General features: G+C 39.3%; 1 protein-coding gene across 8 annotated transcripts in view; it reads left to right on the top strand.

Moving 5' to 3' along the window:
* Nucleotides 1-16885, top strand: part of LOC123498940 (gelsolin, cytoplasmic-like) — an 85995-nt gene that overhangs the window by 64259 nt on the left and 4851 nt on the right. The window contains exons 5-22 of one of the 8 annotated variants that reach the window (XM_045246509.1): nucleotides 1392-1518; nucleotides 1770-1947; nucleotides 3710-3831; nucleotides 3945-4046; nucleotides 4660-4671; nucleotides 7913-8006; nucleotides 8169-8330; nucleotides 8828-8943; nucleotides 9313-9456; nucleotides 9604-9742; nucleotides 10450-10544; nucleotides 10708-10830; nucleotides 11118-11189; nucleotides 11444-11617; nucleotides 11910-12020; nucleotides 14045-14170; nucleotides 15324-15326; nucleotides 16617-16785. In XM_045246509.1, coding sequence (XP_045102444.1) covers nucleotides 1392-1518; nucleotides 1770-1947; nucleotides 3710-3831; nucleotides 3945-4046; nucleotides 4660-4671; nucleotides 7913-8006; nucleotides 8169-8330; nucleotides 8828-8943; nucleotides 9313-9456; nucleotides 9604-9742; nucleotides 10450-10544; nucleotides 10708-10830; nucleotides 11118-11189; nucleotides 11444-11617; nucleotides 11910-12020; nucleotides 14045-14170; nucleotides 15324-15326; nucleotides 16617-16778 — 2062 coding nt within the window. In that variant the 3' untranslated portion in view covers nucleotides 16779-16785. Of the gene's footprint in view, nucleotides 1-1391; nucleotides 1519-1769; nucleotides 1948-3709; nucleotides 3832-3944; nucleotides 4047-4659; nucleotides 4672-7912; nucleotides 8007-8168; nucleotides 8331-8827; nucleotides 8944-9312; nucleotides 9457-9603; nucleotides 9743-10449; nucleotides 10545-10707; nucleotides 10831-11117; nucleotides 11190-11443; nucleotides 11618-11909; nucleotides 12021-14044; nucleotides 14171-15323; nucleotides 15374-16616; nucleotides 16786-16885 lie in introns of all 8 variants that reach the window. The other 7 variants (XM_045246511.1, XM_045246510.1, XM_045246512.1 and 4 more) reach the window with 7 other exon arrangements.

Here is a 16885-nt window from a genome sequence, read left to right as displayed (position 1 = left end):
TATTAGGAAATTTGAAAGAATCCAAAGGACAGCTGCAAAGATATTGGGTGGCAGAGATGAAGGACCTAACCTATGAAGAAAGACTGAAGGAAATGGGACTACCAACTTTGAAGGATAGGTAGGAGAGAGGACATCTAATAACGATGTTAAAGACAGTAAACAATATGGAAATGATAGACAAAACCTGGTATCACTGACTGAAGATTGAGATAGATGGATTAGAGGACATTTCAAGATCATGAAAAGTCAGTGTTTGAGGAGCATTGTTTTTCACTTTATTTTCCACATAGGACAGTGGACATCTGGAACAAATTGAGTGAAGAGCTTGTAACAGCATAAAGTGTGCATAAATTTAAGGCTAAAATTGGATAGAAATATATATAGAGACTGGTCACTATGAGCCATGCTCAAACCCTGTGATATGCAACTAGGTAAATACACACACACACACACACACATTTGGGTGTGTCTCCTTTCACGTGTAGCCCCTGTTCACCTAGCAGTGAGTAGGTACGGGATGTAAATCGAGGAGTTGTGACCTTGTTGTCCCGGTGTGTGGTGTGTGCCTGGTCTCAGACCTATCCCAAGATCGGAAATAATGAGCTCTGACCTCGTTCCGTAGGGTAACGTCTGGCTGTCTCGTCAGAGACTGCAGCAGATCAAACAGTGAATTACACACACACACACACACACACACACACACACACACACACACACACACACACACACACACACACACACACACACACACACACACACGGCCCGGTAGCTCAGTGGTTAGAGCACTGGATTCACAAGCCAGAGGACCGGGATTCGATTCCCCGGCCGGGTGGAGATATTTGGGTGTGTCTCCTTTCACGTGTACCCCTGTTCACCTAGCAGTGAGTAGGTACGGGATGTAAATCGATGAGTTGTGACCTTGATGTCCTGGTGTGTGGTGTGTGCCTGGTCTCAGACCTATCCGAAGATTGGAAATAATGAGCTCTGAGCTCGTTCCGTAGGGTAACGTCTGGCTGTCTCGTCAGAGACTGCAGCAGATCAAACAGTGAACACACACACACACACACACACACACACACACACACACACACACACACACACACACACACACACACACTCTCCCCGACCGGGTGGAGATATTTGGGTGTGTCTCCTTTCACGTGTAGCCCCTGTTCACCTAGCAGTGAGTAGGTACGGGATATAAATCGAGGAGTTGTGACCTTGTTGTCCCGGTGTGTGGTGTGTGCCTGGTCTCAGACCTATCCCAAGATCGGAAATAATGAGCTCTGAGCTCGTTCCGTAGGGTAACGTCTGGCTGTCTCGTCAGAGACTGCAGCAGATCAAACAGTGAATTACACACATGCATGTACTCAGTAGCCCTCTGCCCTCAGGTTCAAGAAGGGTGTGAGGTACCTGAACGGTGGTGTGGCCTCAGGGTTCCGTCATGTGGACCCTGACGCCCCCTACCCCGCCCGGCTCTTCCACGTCAAGGGCCGCAGGAATGTGCGCGTCAAGGAGGTGAGTGTCATCTGCATAGTGTTCTTGTGGTCATGTTATTATTATGACTTTGTGGTGGGAATGGTGTAAGAGGTGGTGTATGCTTGTATGGGTGTACATTGGTAACTCTTCAGTGCCCCACTGGTGTCAAGGGTGTTTCCAAATTTTAATAAGACAAGAAAGAAGACTTCATTATTCTAAAGAATGCAATTATTTAAAGAATCTGCAGAAACCACACAAGCATAAATTACACGGAACATACTTTCTTACAGGTTGAGCTGGGTGTTGCCTCCATGAACAAGGGTGACTGCTTCATCCTGGACTGTGGGGACCAGGTTTTGGTGTACATGGGTCCTGCCAGCCGCAGAATAGAGCGTCTGAAGGCCATCACCGCTGCAAACGCCATCAGGGATGATGACCACGCTGGCAAGGCCAAGGTGGTGGTTGTAGGTGAGTGTGTATTTACCTATTTGTGATTTACAGGGCCCGTGCTTGGCTCTTTGTTCTTTCTTTGTCCACATTTATCAAGTTTGTCCTTCATGTGTGTTTATATGTATGTGTATGTGTATGTATTTACCTATTTGTGATTTACAGGGCCTGAGCTTGGCTCTTTGTCCTGTCTCTTTGTCCACATTTATCAAGTTATTTGACTGACACTCGCTGCACACACCATCTCTCTACTCAATTTATTCCATTTGTCAATGCCATGATATGGGAAGCTATACTTCGTGACGTCTCCCATACAACTGTCCTTTTGTATTTTCTTTGGGTGTCATCTCAGTTGATTGTTGGAAGACATCCTTATGAAGTTTTCTCTATCTAGGATATCCATTCCATTTACTATTTTATACATTATCATATCTCCTATCTCTCTTCTTTCTTCTAACATGGGTAAATCCAGTCTTTTTAATTTCTCCTGGTATCATCCTCATTCCCAACTGCTGCACTCTTTCTAGTTTCTTCACATGTTTCTTCATATGTGGTTTTCATATCAACCCTGCATATTCCAACTGAAGTCTAATTAAGGTGGTTAATATTTTCTTTATCATATTCTCATCCAAGTAGTTGAATAGAATCCATTGCTTTGGAGTGTGCTGTAAGTATTTTCCAAATATTCTGTTAGTGTGCTTTTCTGGTGATAAGTTGTTCTGTATAATCACTTTTTTTCTTCACTGACTTCACTTATTATCTCTCTCCCCAGCTGGTACTCCTTATGCGGTCTATATTTGCTTTTGCCCATTCTCATTACATGACTTTTGTTAATGTTGAACTCCATCTACCATTTTACACTCCAATATCCTGTTCAGATCCTCTTGCAACATGTTACAATCTTCCATATTTCTTATTCTCCTCATAATCTTTGCTTCATCTGCAAACATACTCATGTAACTTTTCACACCTGCTGGCATATCATTTATGTAGATCAGAAACATGATGGGACCAAGCACAGAACCTTGGGGGACTCCACTGGTCACTCTCCTCCACTCCGACTTCACTCACTTCATCACCTTTCTCATTTCCTCTCCAATCTGCCAGGGATCCCCTTATCCCCCCAATACTTCTCGGCTTCCACATTAGTCTGTTGTGTGGAACCTTATCAAATGCTTTTTTCAAATCAAGGTACAGACAGTCTACCCAACTATCTCACTCCTATAAAATATCAACCACTCTTGAGTAGAAACATAATAAATTTGATAAACATGATTTTCCTTTTCTGAAGCCATACTGGTTCTCCCTTAAGATTCCTTCACTCTAGAAATTCACACCACGTGTGTGTGTGTGTATGTGTGTGATTCACCTGCAGGCATATGCTGCTCATCCATCCAGTGTGGATGCATCTTCACACACCACACCCCATCTGCTTTATCAGAGAGGGAAATTTGATAAGGAAAATCCCGACCTGTCTTAGTGGATGAAACTTAGTTAAGATTGTTTTACAATGCATGTTTACTAATTTACACATTTAAGCAATTTAGTTTTGGTAAACCCTTGATTTTCAGTGTCTTATCTTTATATTGTTTGTGTTATATCATGGTGTTAGTTTCACAAAATGGTTTGCTCCATTCTTGAAACACAAGTTGACATTTTGTGGTCTATACTTTTGTCTTTACATGTCAGTATACAAGACTTAGTTTGATGATGTACTGCATACCTATAGTCAATAAAAGATTTATTTAAAAAAAAAAATAGTTGACGACCTCTTTCTTGTTAGATGAGTCTGCCTCAGGAGATGAAGTGGAGGCATTCTTCACCGGTCTGGGTGGAGGCTCCCCTGATGATGTGGCTGACGAGGCTGCAGGCGAAGATGATGCAGCCTTCGAGCGATCTGAAGCTGTGAGTTATGAGTAATTCGCTTTTGTTTGCTTTATTGTAATAATGAAAACATCATTAGATAACCCTTTGAATTCGAAGTCATCTTATTGATTTCCAATTTTTCCCTCTAACAGAGTGTGGTAACCCTGTACCATGTGTTTGAAGACAGCTCTGGAGCAATGCAGACCAAGAAAATTGGAGAGAAGCCACTGCTCCAGTCAATGCTGGACTCTGGGGTAAGTTGTTAGTGCTTGGGTTTCTCTCCGGGCCATTCCTCTTCAGTAACTGTTTGCTTCAGTATAGATAAGTGAATAACGAGCATGATTCAGTCCTCGAGTGACTTAAGTATAACTCCACAATATAATATAAGGATTGTAACTTTAAGTAATGCTTATCCTCAACTTTTTATCATATTAGGCACCTTTGGGGTTTTTATTGTTACATATACTTTGTCTTTCTTGCTTTACAAGTATGTTCTTGCAGGATATGGTTTTGTGTGACATTTAAGTATAAGAATGGCTTTATATGTTTCATTGATAGATAGGTTTCTTGGTAAGCATTCACTTGGAGATAGTGGAACAAGGAGTATTAATGATAAAAGGTAAAATGTGTATTTTAATTACACATTGTATTGATAATTGCTGATATATCATTTGAATATTGTGTTAGATGTAAGAATACAAAGCTCAACAGTTTTTTATGGATACCTCTGTCAATGAAGAGGCCTGAAGCTTTAGTATTTTTTTGTTTGCCTTTTCAGTTTTATTAATTTGGGTTATGTTGTTTTTATTTCCACATCCAATTTAAACAACCATTGCGTGTGGCTTAATGACTGTCTTCCAACGTCAGGAGAGTGCCCAGGTAACTATGATAGTCCACTTTGCTCTCTTTGTTGCACTGCCTTGTCACATGGTCTGAGCTTGGAAACTCAGCCTCACCTCCTGGCTTCTTCAGCTATTGCATTTTGTACTACATGTTTTATACTTTGGAAAACTGTTTGCTAAATTTAACAAGTTTTCATCTAATTCTTATAGACGTAGTAATTTCAATTTTTCAACAAAACTAGTTAATTTAAATTTTTTCAATAGCAGATGCTAAAGAAGATAATTACCATACTGAATAGAGGAACTCATTTGCTTCTGTACTTTTGATGTGTGGAGTGGAGTGTATGGTATACAAGTGGAGTTTTGTGAATGATCCTTAACAGTCTTACCTGTGTAGTGTTTCAAGGTTTACTGGGGTAACAGTTAGAGGTGGTCTTAGTAGACTGTAGCATACTATATGTTCATAACTAAAAAAATTTTACTATCTTGAATGTGGTACTGTTCTGTATATGTAGCCTTGAAAGAAACGGAGGGGCATGTGCACCAATTTGAAGGAAGGCTCATTTACTCTGTTATTGCTGTATGTGTTAACTAATGATCTTAAGGAAACCTGAACGGATGTTGTGTCAGAACTCGTACAGATGTATTTATGTATGTACATAATGAACAGTGATGCATTAGGATCTTAAGCTGTTGTTGGCAGTATCTGCAAACCATTCCCATTAAGGCAGATTAGTGGTAAATTCAGTGCAATGTTCCTTGAAAGAGAAATTGTTTAATGATGAAGGTTGTGGACCAGAGCTGCAGATTATAAGAGTTCCTCCTCATGAGTGTGTTAACATGATCATCTCAGTGAGGTCAGGAGTAGATCCTTTTAAGAGCCTCAGTTATTAAATTTCTCATCTGGTACTTGAGAATTACCTATATATATATATATATATATTGATTGAATTATTTTAAAGCACCTCTTTATGGTAATAAGTTGCAAGACTTGCTACACGTCATTAATGTAGTTCTTTATTTAAAGATGCATTCTTGTGTTCAGTTATTAAATCAACACTTCAGTATCACTTAGCAGGCTTTGCAATGCAGCCATTGTTTCTTGTTGCCTGGGTCTTGACTGGTCTGTCATGGCCAGTGAATACAAGGAATCTTATTTGTGGTGTTGGTCTATTTTATTTCTTGTGACTGTCTCTCTGTATGTAATGAACATTGTGGCTCTTGATTTTAGTGGTGCTTTTCAACATTGGGTCTTCATCTTGGTGGCAGGCTGTTCACTCTTTTTCTCAAATTTATGAAATGGTTCATATCTGTATCATATTACTTATACAGTGCATTGACCCCTGGAATATTGCTCAGATTAGCTACATTGGTGAACCTATCAGAATGCCTCACTTTGACTTCTAAAATTTCTGGTTGAGCCAGACCAAACTTGATATTGTTCAATGCCTCAAAAAACTCTATTCCTCCATCTGTCAACTCGACATAACTTTCCAGACAACTGATCCCTAATCTTTAATGATACATAACTGTCCTCTTCTACAATGAACATCCTCAGTGCGTCCTTTACTTATAATCTAAATTGGTAACTTCACATTTCATAACTTGCTAAATTGGTTTGTGAAGTTAGGCATTCTGAGTTGTCTTTGCCTGTTTTTCTCTCCCCCTCCATCCCCTCTTTCTCATTTTGCTACCTTCTACCTCCATTTTCATGCCAACTACTCTACTAATCTTGCTAACTGCACAAGATTTTCCTCTTCCACCTTTATTCTGTCCATCCCTGTAATACAAGCTTTCTTAATCATTCATCCCTTTTAATTGCAATTTCTGTTGCCCTTGACCAATTCTCTAATGGAGAGATTAAATTAAAGCCCTGGAGTGCTGGGGATTTGGACCTCACCAGAATCAGGACCTTTTTTCCAGAGTTATAGTCTTAGTTGTTAGGAATTTCACATATTTTTTTAAGCCTTGACAATGTTTTTTTTTTTTTTTTTACTTACCGACAAAATAATACCCTGTAGGGCTCACCTGTAAAGTGCTTCGATCTTCAGTGAGTATGGTGACTCATTTTATTCCAGTCTTATTTTTGGTTTACTATGATGGCATTATTGTCAGTTGGACAAGAGTTCATGGTGAATATAAATAGGTAGACAAATCTACCTAAATTGTTCATGCAAGTACATACCTGTACATCACTTTTGGTAATGGATGCATTTATTATATTATGAATCTGGAACTGCAGTCATTCAGTTATGATTGAAAAAATGTTGCTGCTTTAGAAATTCCATTCAGAAGACATATCACAAGAAAACTGACCAAGAATTTGTACATGTATGATATTGTTGTGAAGTTTGATTCTGTGTTCATTATTTTTTGTGGTCCCAACATTACATTTTTAAGTTGGCTGTGGAAAAAGAAAATGCATGAAGCTTCTTGGGTTTATTCCTTTGTGGTTACACTACTACAGGTTGTGGCCAGCTCTCCAGTCAGGCTCACATTATCTCTCAGACTGGAGCTTTGTACACACTCGACAACCAGTATCAGCTTTGTAATGCCACAGATATCTCTTTTCATTCTACAAACTTGACGTGTTGCAGTTCGACATTCAGAACAGAACATACCTGGCAGTGGGATGCTGCAGTGAGCAAGGGGCTGCTTGTGCTCAGCCTGTTACATGGCATTGTTTACAGATAACTGGATAATCATTGCCTCCTGCTTAGAATGTATCTACATTATTATTCCCCCAAATATCCTCCCATTTCTGGCTCTCCATCACATTATATTACCTTTTCATTGAAGCATTATTCATCTAGCCCTCATATCATATTTGTCACCACTCTTATTTTTATGGTATACTGTATTTACAGATGGAGTTAACTTGGCAATGTTACTACTTATGGTGAACCAAGTAAATAATTAATTTAATGGTAGTACATGAGCAAGGAAAAATATCACCTTCCTGGAAAATGGATGTCCCTTGTTTAGTTAGGTACCTGTGAAAAGTATCACATATAACTGATAACTTAGTATTTTGTTGTTACTTTTGCATGATGGTGGCAGATGTCTTTCCTACTTGAGTATGCATGCCAAAATTAATAATGAATATTTGTAATAATTGACAATCATAAGTAGTGGGATCATAAACCATAATCACAAAAACTCATTTCAGTCATCAAATTTTCTGTGTAGAGACAATGTATTCATTTATTTATTTTTTCTCATAATTTATATACATGTTTAATAGTTGATAAGGTTGTTAATAGTTTATTGCTCTACAGGATTGTTTCTTGCTGGACACTGGCTCTGGAGTCTATGTTTGGATTGGCAGTGGCTCCAGCAAGAATGAAAAAGTTAAGAGCATGGAGATGGCTGGTCAGTGTTGAAAAATTTCATTATCTTTAGGGAATAGTTTATTATAATAGTGATGAATAAAGGTATAGAAAGGCCGGCCATTATTTATTAAATATGAAGTATCATGTATTATGAAAACTTTCAGCTGAAAATCTGTCACATTACTATATTGTCCCCCCACAGCACAGTATATGGAGCAGAAGGGATACCCTAAATGGAGGAGTGTGCAGCGTGTGGTGGAGAAAGCTGAGCCTGCAGTATTCAAGTCTTACTTCAAGACATGGAAGGAGCCTGAAGAGCAAGTGGGATTGGGCAGAGTCTTTAATGAGAGACAGATTGCTGCAAGTAAGTTAAGAGAAAACTAGACCAATTAGACATGTGCATGCACAGACACACGCGTAGTGTAGTGGTGAGCACTCTCGGCTCACAACCGAGAGGGTCCGGGTTTGAGTCCCGGAAAGCGGCGAGGCAAATGGATAAGCCTCTTAATGTGTAGCCCCTGTTCACCTAGAAGCAAGTAGGTACAGGATGTAACTCGAGGGGTTGTGGCCTCACTTTCCTGGTGTGTGGAGTGTGATGCGGTGTCAGTCCTGCCCGAAGATCGGTCTATGAGCTCTGAGCTCGCTCCGTAATGGGGAAGACCGGCTGGGTGACCAGCAGGCGACTGAGGTGAATTACACGCGTGCGCACGCACACGCACACGCACACACACACACACACACACACACACACACACACACACACACACACACACACACATCTAGAATGAAGCCAACATGTGTCACAAGAGAAGACTTGGAGTTATCTGTAAAATGAAGTTAATGGTTTTACTTCCCTCTCAGTGCAAGCAGTGGAGGCAGACTTTGACCCAAGCTCACTGCATGCAGAGAAGCGCCGTCTGCTGCTGAAGAATGCTGGACCTGCTATTGGCTTCATGCCTGATGATGGTTCAGGCCAGGTAAGTGCTCCATTTGAAAAGTAGTGTGATGAGGGTAAAATGCAGCTTTGAAACTGACTGACAGTTTGAAGACAATGGGTGAAAAATGAGAGGAAGATATTCGCAAGTAGAATACAAGACATACATGATCTACAGCAGTGGAATAGAATCTAAAGCATCATTTTTAGGAGCACACATAGGTAGTAATTAAGGAATTATTTGGACAAGCCATAAGATTACATGGTGTCAGGTGTACCTTACCATTTTTCTCACTAACTGAACATGGTGCCATGCTACGGAGCTGTACATTAGGTGCCATGCTACGGAGCAGTATATTAAGTGCCATGCTATGGAGCAGTAATTTATATAGTGTCTTTCCTTCTCACTTAGATTGAGATTTGGCGTGTGGAGGACTTTGAGCTGCAGCCGGTCGACGAGAGTGCCAAGGGCTTCCTGTTTGGAGGTGACTCTTATGTCATGAAGTACACCTATGAGGTCAATGGTAATGAGCGCTACATCCTCTACTTCTGGCAGGTAAGTGACATGGAGTTAATATTACATTGTTAAGTCTGATATGGTATTGTACATTTTGATTAATTTTCTATTTAGGATAGCTCTAAATTGTTTGCTTGCTTGTTACAAATATCTAAGTTGAAAATATTTGTTCTTTAAAATGTGCAGGGAGTGGCAAGCAGCCAGGACGAGCGAGCGGCTTCTGCCATACACACGGTGCGCCTGGACAATGAGCTCAATGGCAAGGCTGTGCAAGTGAGGGTGGTACAGGGCTCTGAACCAGCTCACTTCTTGAGGATCTTTAAGGGTGAGTTGAGAAGCCCTAAATATATAATGACTGAGTTACAGCTGTTATATTAAGAAAAAATTGAAGAATATTTTATATTTTTGAGATGTATATTATTATTATTTCCTGCCTAAATGCTGATTAAGTAAGGAAGCAGTGTTTATGCCAATTTTGAAACTGCATAGAAAAAAAAGAAAAATCTTACTGTCTATTTATTGTACAGGTAATTTAAAATTGCATTGAGTGACAATTTAAAATAGCAAGAGTAACAGTGTGAAATAGTTAAGTATTTCACATGTTGAAAGCAGTTTCATTGTAGTGATATATGATATATGATTTTCTCTCCCCCACCCTACCCCATTCTCTCTCTCTCTCTCTCTCTCTCTCTCTCTCTCTCTCTCTCTCTCTCTCTCTCTCTCTCTCTCTCTCTCTCTCTCTCTCTCTCTCTCTCTCTCTCTCTCTCTCTCTCTCTCTCTCTCTCTCTCACAGCCCACAGACCCTAAGTATGTATATGAAGCACAGCCTAGTAATTCCAATTGTCTCTGCTATGGCCTGAATCATTGATTTGTAAATGAAAAATGACAGATAAGCAAATGTTGTGGAAAAGTTTATATCATTAGTGTCCAGTGGCATCAGATTTGAATAGATAAGAAAACATGTTATTAATGTATTTCCAATATGAAGTAAGGAATGAAGGGTGAAGTGTTAATGGAATATTGCCTGAGCAGGTCAGATGGTGGTGTTCCTGGGTGGAAAGGCATCTGGCTTCAAGAATGTGCATGATCATGACACCTATGATGTGGACGGCACTCGCCTCTTCAGGGTATGTGACTCAGAAGTGTGATTGTGTTACTCTAGCTAATACTGTGCTGACTAAGAACGTAATTCTTTTCGGTGTAGAGGCTTTTCTGGAAATATGAATGGGGAGTGATCTGTTGTTTGATGGTGGTTCTCATTGTATTCTAATGTTAACCATGGTGCTACAGGTTCGTGGGACATGTGACCTGGACACTCGGGCAGTACAGGTGCAGGAGGTGGCTGCCTCACTCAACTCTGATGATGTCTATGTCCTTGAGACTCCAGCCAAGACTTATCTGTGGATTGGCAAGGTCAGATTTCTTTCATTGTAGTTCTATAATGTTAATTGCTCGGGAATGTGATTGAATTATTATTGTTTTGAGTGAGATAGTGAGTTAGATGAATTTGCATTTGGTATTTTTGAAATATTAGTGTACAGTACATAATAATAAGGATAGAATGATGGGGAGAAGTTGAAAACTTTTGAAGTACCAATTACTTTATCCTGCAGACAAACATTTGGTAGGTACTAAACATCATTGTTTATTTTTAATATGTAGAGCACTGATTATTTTAACATATAAAATATAATTACCAGGGTGCTAATGAAGAGGAGAAGGCCATGGGAGAGAGAGTGGCTGGACTGGTGTCCCCCGGCAGAGATCTGGAGGTGAGTAGTCATTGTTGCCACCACAAGAGGTGTAGGGAAAGATCATGAATATATATTACATCATGAACTCCACACACACTATTTATATTTTTCTCTCACACATACAATTGAAAGCTGTTGATAGGTTACATGTCATGCTTGTGAGAATTAAAACTGTGGTAAGAGAAGCTTGACTTATTTACACATCCAGTATCCACTGAGTCTTTTTGTAAAAAATGAAGCAGGAGTTAAAAAGTTTTTTAACTATTCTTCAGACACTGGCTGAAGGTGAGGAGGAGGACGGCTTTTGGGACAGTCTGGGAGGCAAAGGAGAGTACCAGACATGTCGTGATGTGGATAGGCCACTACTGTACCCTCGCCTCTTCCACTGCACCATTTCACCTGCTGGCTGCCTGCGCGTCAATGAAGTTTCTCACTTCTCACAGGAGGTAAACTATTGATGTTAATTTTTCACTTGATGCACCAGTTCTTTTTATGGTCCTCCTGTGCACAATTAATTATGTATCAATTGTGTTGATTTTTTTTACACTATATGGATGGCATTTTTTTTTTTTTTTTTTTTTATTAATAGATGAAATATGACTATGTCATTCATTCTCTCTCTCTCTCTCTCTCTCTCTCTCTCTCTCTCTCTCTCTCTCTCTCTCTCTCTCTCTCTCTCTCTCTCTCTCTCTCTCTCTAAAATATATGTACAGTATAAATACTTATTCTATTGTGCAGGATTTGAATGAAGATGACGTGATGGTGCTGGACTCTGGTGATGAAGTGTATGTCTGGGTCGGTCGTGGCTCAGATGACCAGGAGAAAGAGAAGGCCATGGAGATGGCAAAGGTGTGTGCTAAAATGATAACTATTGACTATTTTATATTAGATATTTAACTATCTGAAAATAAGGAAGTTAGTGTTTCTCAAAAGCTTAAGCAAATATTAGTTCCCTCAGTGCTTAAGCTTTTGAGAAATACAGTAATACCTCAAGATACGAATGCCCCAACATACAATTTCTTTTATACACGACGAAAAATTTCATATAATTTACGGCTCAAAATACTAAGATATTTTTAAGATACGAATAGCCATTGGTAGGTGGCGCAGCGATCGCTCGGCTACCAGTGTCCACCTGAACATTCAGCCCACGTTGTGTATCGTTGTTCATCCTTTGTGCATGTATGTGTCTGTGCTTCTGGGCAGTGTGTATATTTTCTTAAGTAAAAGTTTGGCGAGAAACACACAACATAGTCTGTATTCACATACTGATTAGACTTAGAAATTCAATAAATGAGTGAATACAGATGGTGTTCTGCCCACAAGCAACTCTTCCTCTTTGCAATACAAAGAACCAGAAGTCTCTAGATGTTATGGTTACCAAAATATCGCAGGTTGAATGAGGTGGTATCTTCGGTGTACGTGGCCTTGCATTTGATTGGGTTCAGCAACCTTGGCTAGAGCGAGAGAAAATGGGTCCCTTGTATTCTCTCTCTCTCTCTCTCTCTCTCTCTCTCTCTCTCTCTCTCTCTCTCTCTCTCTCTCTCTCTCTCTCTCTCTCTCTCTCTCTCTCTCTCTCTCTCTCTCTCTCTCTCTCTCTCTCTCTCTCTCTCTCTCTCTCTCTCTCTCTCTCTCTCTCTCTCTCTCTCTCTCTCTCTGAGGGATGCCAGTTTGGACTCCCTTTTGTTGGTAAATGTTAATCCATCTTTTATCTTATCATGCCTTGCACTCCCTCCTTAAATCGTATGGCACAGTTCTTCGCATTCGACTTGTTTATAATAAGGACTTTCCGTCTAACCACTGTTGTGTGACGTTTCCGTCAGGTGATGAATCTTGTTTGGCTTTAGAACATGTAGCATCTCTTCACCTTGGGTGGCTCTGGCTTTAAGACCGAATTTCTCCACTCCCGCAATATTTCAGATAGTGACAGGGACTATATCCCAAATCTTTTTGACAATCATGTATAGACTTTTCAGTTCCTGAAGTCCGCCAGATCCACGTTGGTTTGTGGTGTACTACAGAAATGTGTGTGGGAATTTCATCCATGCCTCCCTGTACCTAGCCAAAGAGATTGCTACGATTCCTGAGGGGAATCTCAAGAAGTACAGTAAGGGGGTGCTCGTGCAGGCTAAGGATGTCACACAGGCGAGGATGTTGCATCATTTCCCATGCCCTACTGACAGAATGTTTGAGACTGTGAAGGCTTATCCCACTGCAACATAGCGAGAGACTCGAGGTGTAGAAGTAAGGCGTGCGGGAGAGGTGGCGAAATGGGACACCGTAAAATCACGGTCATTCCCACCATCCATCGTGGGAGTTGGTGACACAGTGACATATAGCATATGTTTACTCATGATGAGTGTTGCCAGCTCACAAGCAAAGAAAATGGGAAGAAATTTGCCATAAAAAGCCTAAATGTCTATCGACGTACTCCAAGTCTTGCGTGATGAATGTCTATTGACGTGTGCCGAGTTTTGTGGGTTAGTTGTTATTTTGAGCAATATAGTACATTTATATCTTGCATATAATAAACATTGCATTTATCTTATATTAAATCTATATTATACTTGGTTGGTATTTAAAGTATGTTAATTTTTGGGGCTGTAAATTTGTATCACAAGAATGAATTAATTCTGTTTCCATAAATTTCTATGGGAAAAATTTATTTGGTATACGATTTTTTTTTTATATACAACGATCGTCACAGAATGAATTAAATTTGTATGTCAGGTACCACTGTACTAACTTCTAAAAGTAGAAAAATATGTATTGACCATAGAATTACAATTTTGCAAATAAACACTAAATTATAAAACATAGCATTTTGTCCTGGCAAATTATATAACAAATTATGTAACATCTTGTCCTGGCAGAATTACATCAAGACTGACCCGACGGAGCGCTCCTTGGACACAACAGTGATCCTGCGCATCAACCAGGGAGAGGAACCTGCTGCCTTCACCGCCATCTTCCCTGCCTGGAACCCCGACCTGTGGGAGGTGTGTGGCTGAGCTGAGTGCCAGGGCAAGGCTATTTCAGTGGACTTAACATGATTATTTTGAAAACACCATAATTAGATCTGTGAATAATATACTACTAAGCTATAATAACAATATCTACTTTTTTTTTTATTTATCTTTGATGTAATAGTGTAAGTATACATAAAGTAATAAGAAACTCCTTCATTTATCTAGTTTATTTTTTCTCTTCATTTGTGTTTAAAAAAAATTTTTCTTATATTTTTTCTCATTTATTATTATTTTTTTTTATTCTTTCCTTATGCAAATCAAACACCTATTTCAAATTTCTTGAGGCCTACTGTGCACCCAGGTTATGCATGCATTGCAAACAGAAAAAAAACCCATTAAAAGAAACAACAAAATAAAAGGAAATTTGTGTTCCTTTTCAGAGAATTAAGAAAAGTATAGTAGATATCAGAAGGCTACAGTAATTTAAGCATTCTAACTTGGTTGCATAGTAATGGTCATTGATAATGCCACTGTTAGCATATAGTGCACAGTAAACTGCCTCTACAGTAACCTTTCCATCCATACCTTTATACTCCTAGAATAGATGGTTTCATTACTTGCTCTATATAAGCTCAATGATAGAATATCTTCTGTTACAATGGTTACCTTAAGACAATAAATTTCTGCAAGGAAAAATAGTAATAACTTGTAACTTAAAAATACTTTAAGTTGAGAAGTTTAATTTTGATATGATATGATATAGATAACTAGTTATATTGTTCAAGATGTGAATTACCCAGTGTGTCATCACTGCATCAAGGTTAATTCAAGAAAAATTGAATAAGTGACTTTATATATGAGAAATTTCAGGCTTTTGATGATGTTTTACAACTTTAACTTAAACTACACTACACATAGCTTCAACTAGGTTGAAAAATTCAGACATGTTGCATGAAGCTAAAATTCAAAAACACTGCTGTGGCCTGAATGCAAAATTTATGACTGGCTGTTTGCAGTCCTGTCATTTTCTCTGATTCTGAATGAGAAAGCAATTTTACAATTGTTGATGCTTTTTGATTAAAAAAAGTGCTATGCTTAGCAAATATCAACAGTGAATTAAGATATTAGGATTAATTAATAAGCATATTTATTAAATACTAAATCTTCTGGTTATCTCTTACAGAAGGTGGATTAAGCGGCTTGCGTACTGTGATGTGCGTTGTGTGTTCCTAGGTGGTATTGCTTACAGCTTAACCTACACATTGCATTGCCTGTAGTGCATGCTGTCCCTATGGCAGTTTGTTCTGCTGCAAGTAGGCATAAGCCATTTAATGGGCTGTGGGATGGCTATCTTGAGGGACATTGTTGGGAACAATATCATGTAAGCATCAAGTTATAAGAGGGAAGAATGGAGATGGGCAGTTTGTTCCCTCACTGTAGTGACTGTATCCTTGGCATGCTGGGAATGTGGCAGTTGGGTAGAAGTGCAAGAATGAGAAAAACATAAAATGAGGACAAACAGTGAAGAGTGTGTATCGTATAGCAACATTTAAGTGTTAGCACACACTCTTAGGACAGGAGTAAAGTGCTTTGGGCTTTCATTAAAATATAGCCATCCTCATCTTCAGGATTAATAATAACAAAGGCTTTTCTTCCACTTTGTGAGAGCGCATAAAGCAAATAATGTGTAAAAAAACTAACTTTTGTGATGGCAGATCCACTCCACAAATTTTTGAAGTAGTGTTATAGCAGCAATATTCAAGTATTTTCTGCCAAAGGAACCAACTGGTGCAAAGCAGCAGTTTTAAAAAGGAAACGCACTACATTATTACTTGCCTGACAGAGATCAATCGTAAGCACTTGTTTATCAATCGTAAGCACTTGTTTACTAAAGTAATATTTTATGGTATATATTAGTATGGATTCCTTAGATGAGGATGGTATGGTGGTATCTTTTGAGGAAATGAAGCCTTTATTTTTTAAAAGAATTGTATTATGCACAAAGCTCACAGCATAATGAATGAGACACAAAGCTCACAGCATAATGAATGTCCGAGTATTACTAAGTTTTAAATTTTAAACACAGTTTTATATCAAGAAGAACATGACGAGTGGCATGGGTTCACTGACAATCTGTTTATTGGTAGACATGCACACTAAAGTGTAAGGAAACAGTTAGTAGCACAAAATGGATTTAAACCTCATGAAGGACTGGTGTTTATAACTGGTATTATAGTAGTTTTCTCACTACCACTCTTTCCTCTGATTACAAATCAGTGGTGGAATGGTCTTTTAATATACTCTAGATCCCATACATTAATATTTAGCACTAAAGATTGATTTCCTTGTGTGGTGAGCTGACCACCTAATCCACACACTAGATTTAGAAGGCTCACTTAGGTTATGATTCCTTGCGAGTGTACCTGACTCAGCAATCCCCAGGGTGTCTTGACCACTAACCCAGTGGTTGTTGCAGCCGTGCCCCAGCCCTGATGCGATGCCTCAAATGATTGAAAACAATATAGTCCATAACGCTAAAGAAGAAAGCGAAAATATAACCAAAGATCAGCTGTTGAAGGTTGAGGAAGCGCCAGCAGAGAAAGAGCACCCTGCTGCTAGTTGTTGCTGTTGCCAATGAGAGTAAAGTAAGGCAGATCAGCCAAGGTGCCTGCGGCACACTAACAACCTGCAGTGCTTCAATATTGTTCCCAGATGGAACTCCAGTCATGTTGCAGGAGATTCTCA

The sequence above is a fragment of the Portunus trituberculatus genome, chromosome 48 (assembly GCF_017591435.1).
Source record: "Portunus trituberculatus isolate SZX2019 chromosome 48, ASM1759143v1, whole genome shotgun sequence".
Classification (NCBI taxonomy): Eukaryota; Metazoa; Arthropoda; class Malacostraca; order Decapoda; family Portunidae; genus Portunus; species Portunus trituberculatus.
Note: the sequence above shows the minus strand (reverse complement) of the source record. Positions and strands in the feature narration are given on the sequence as shown.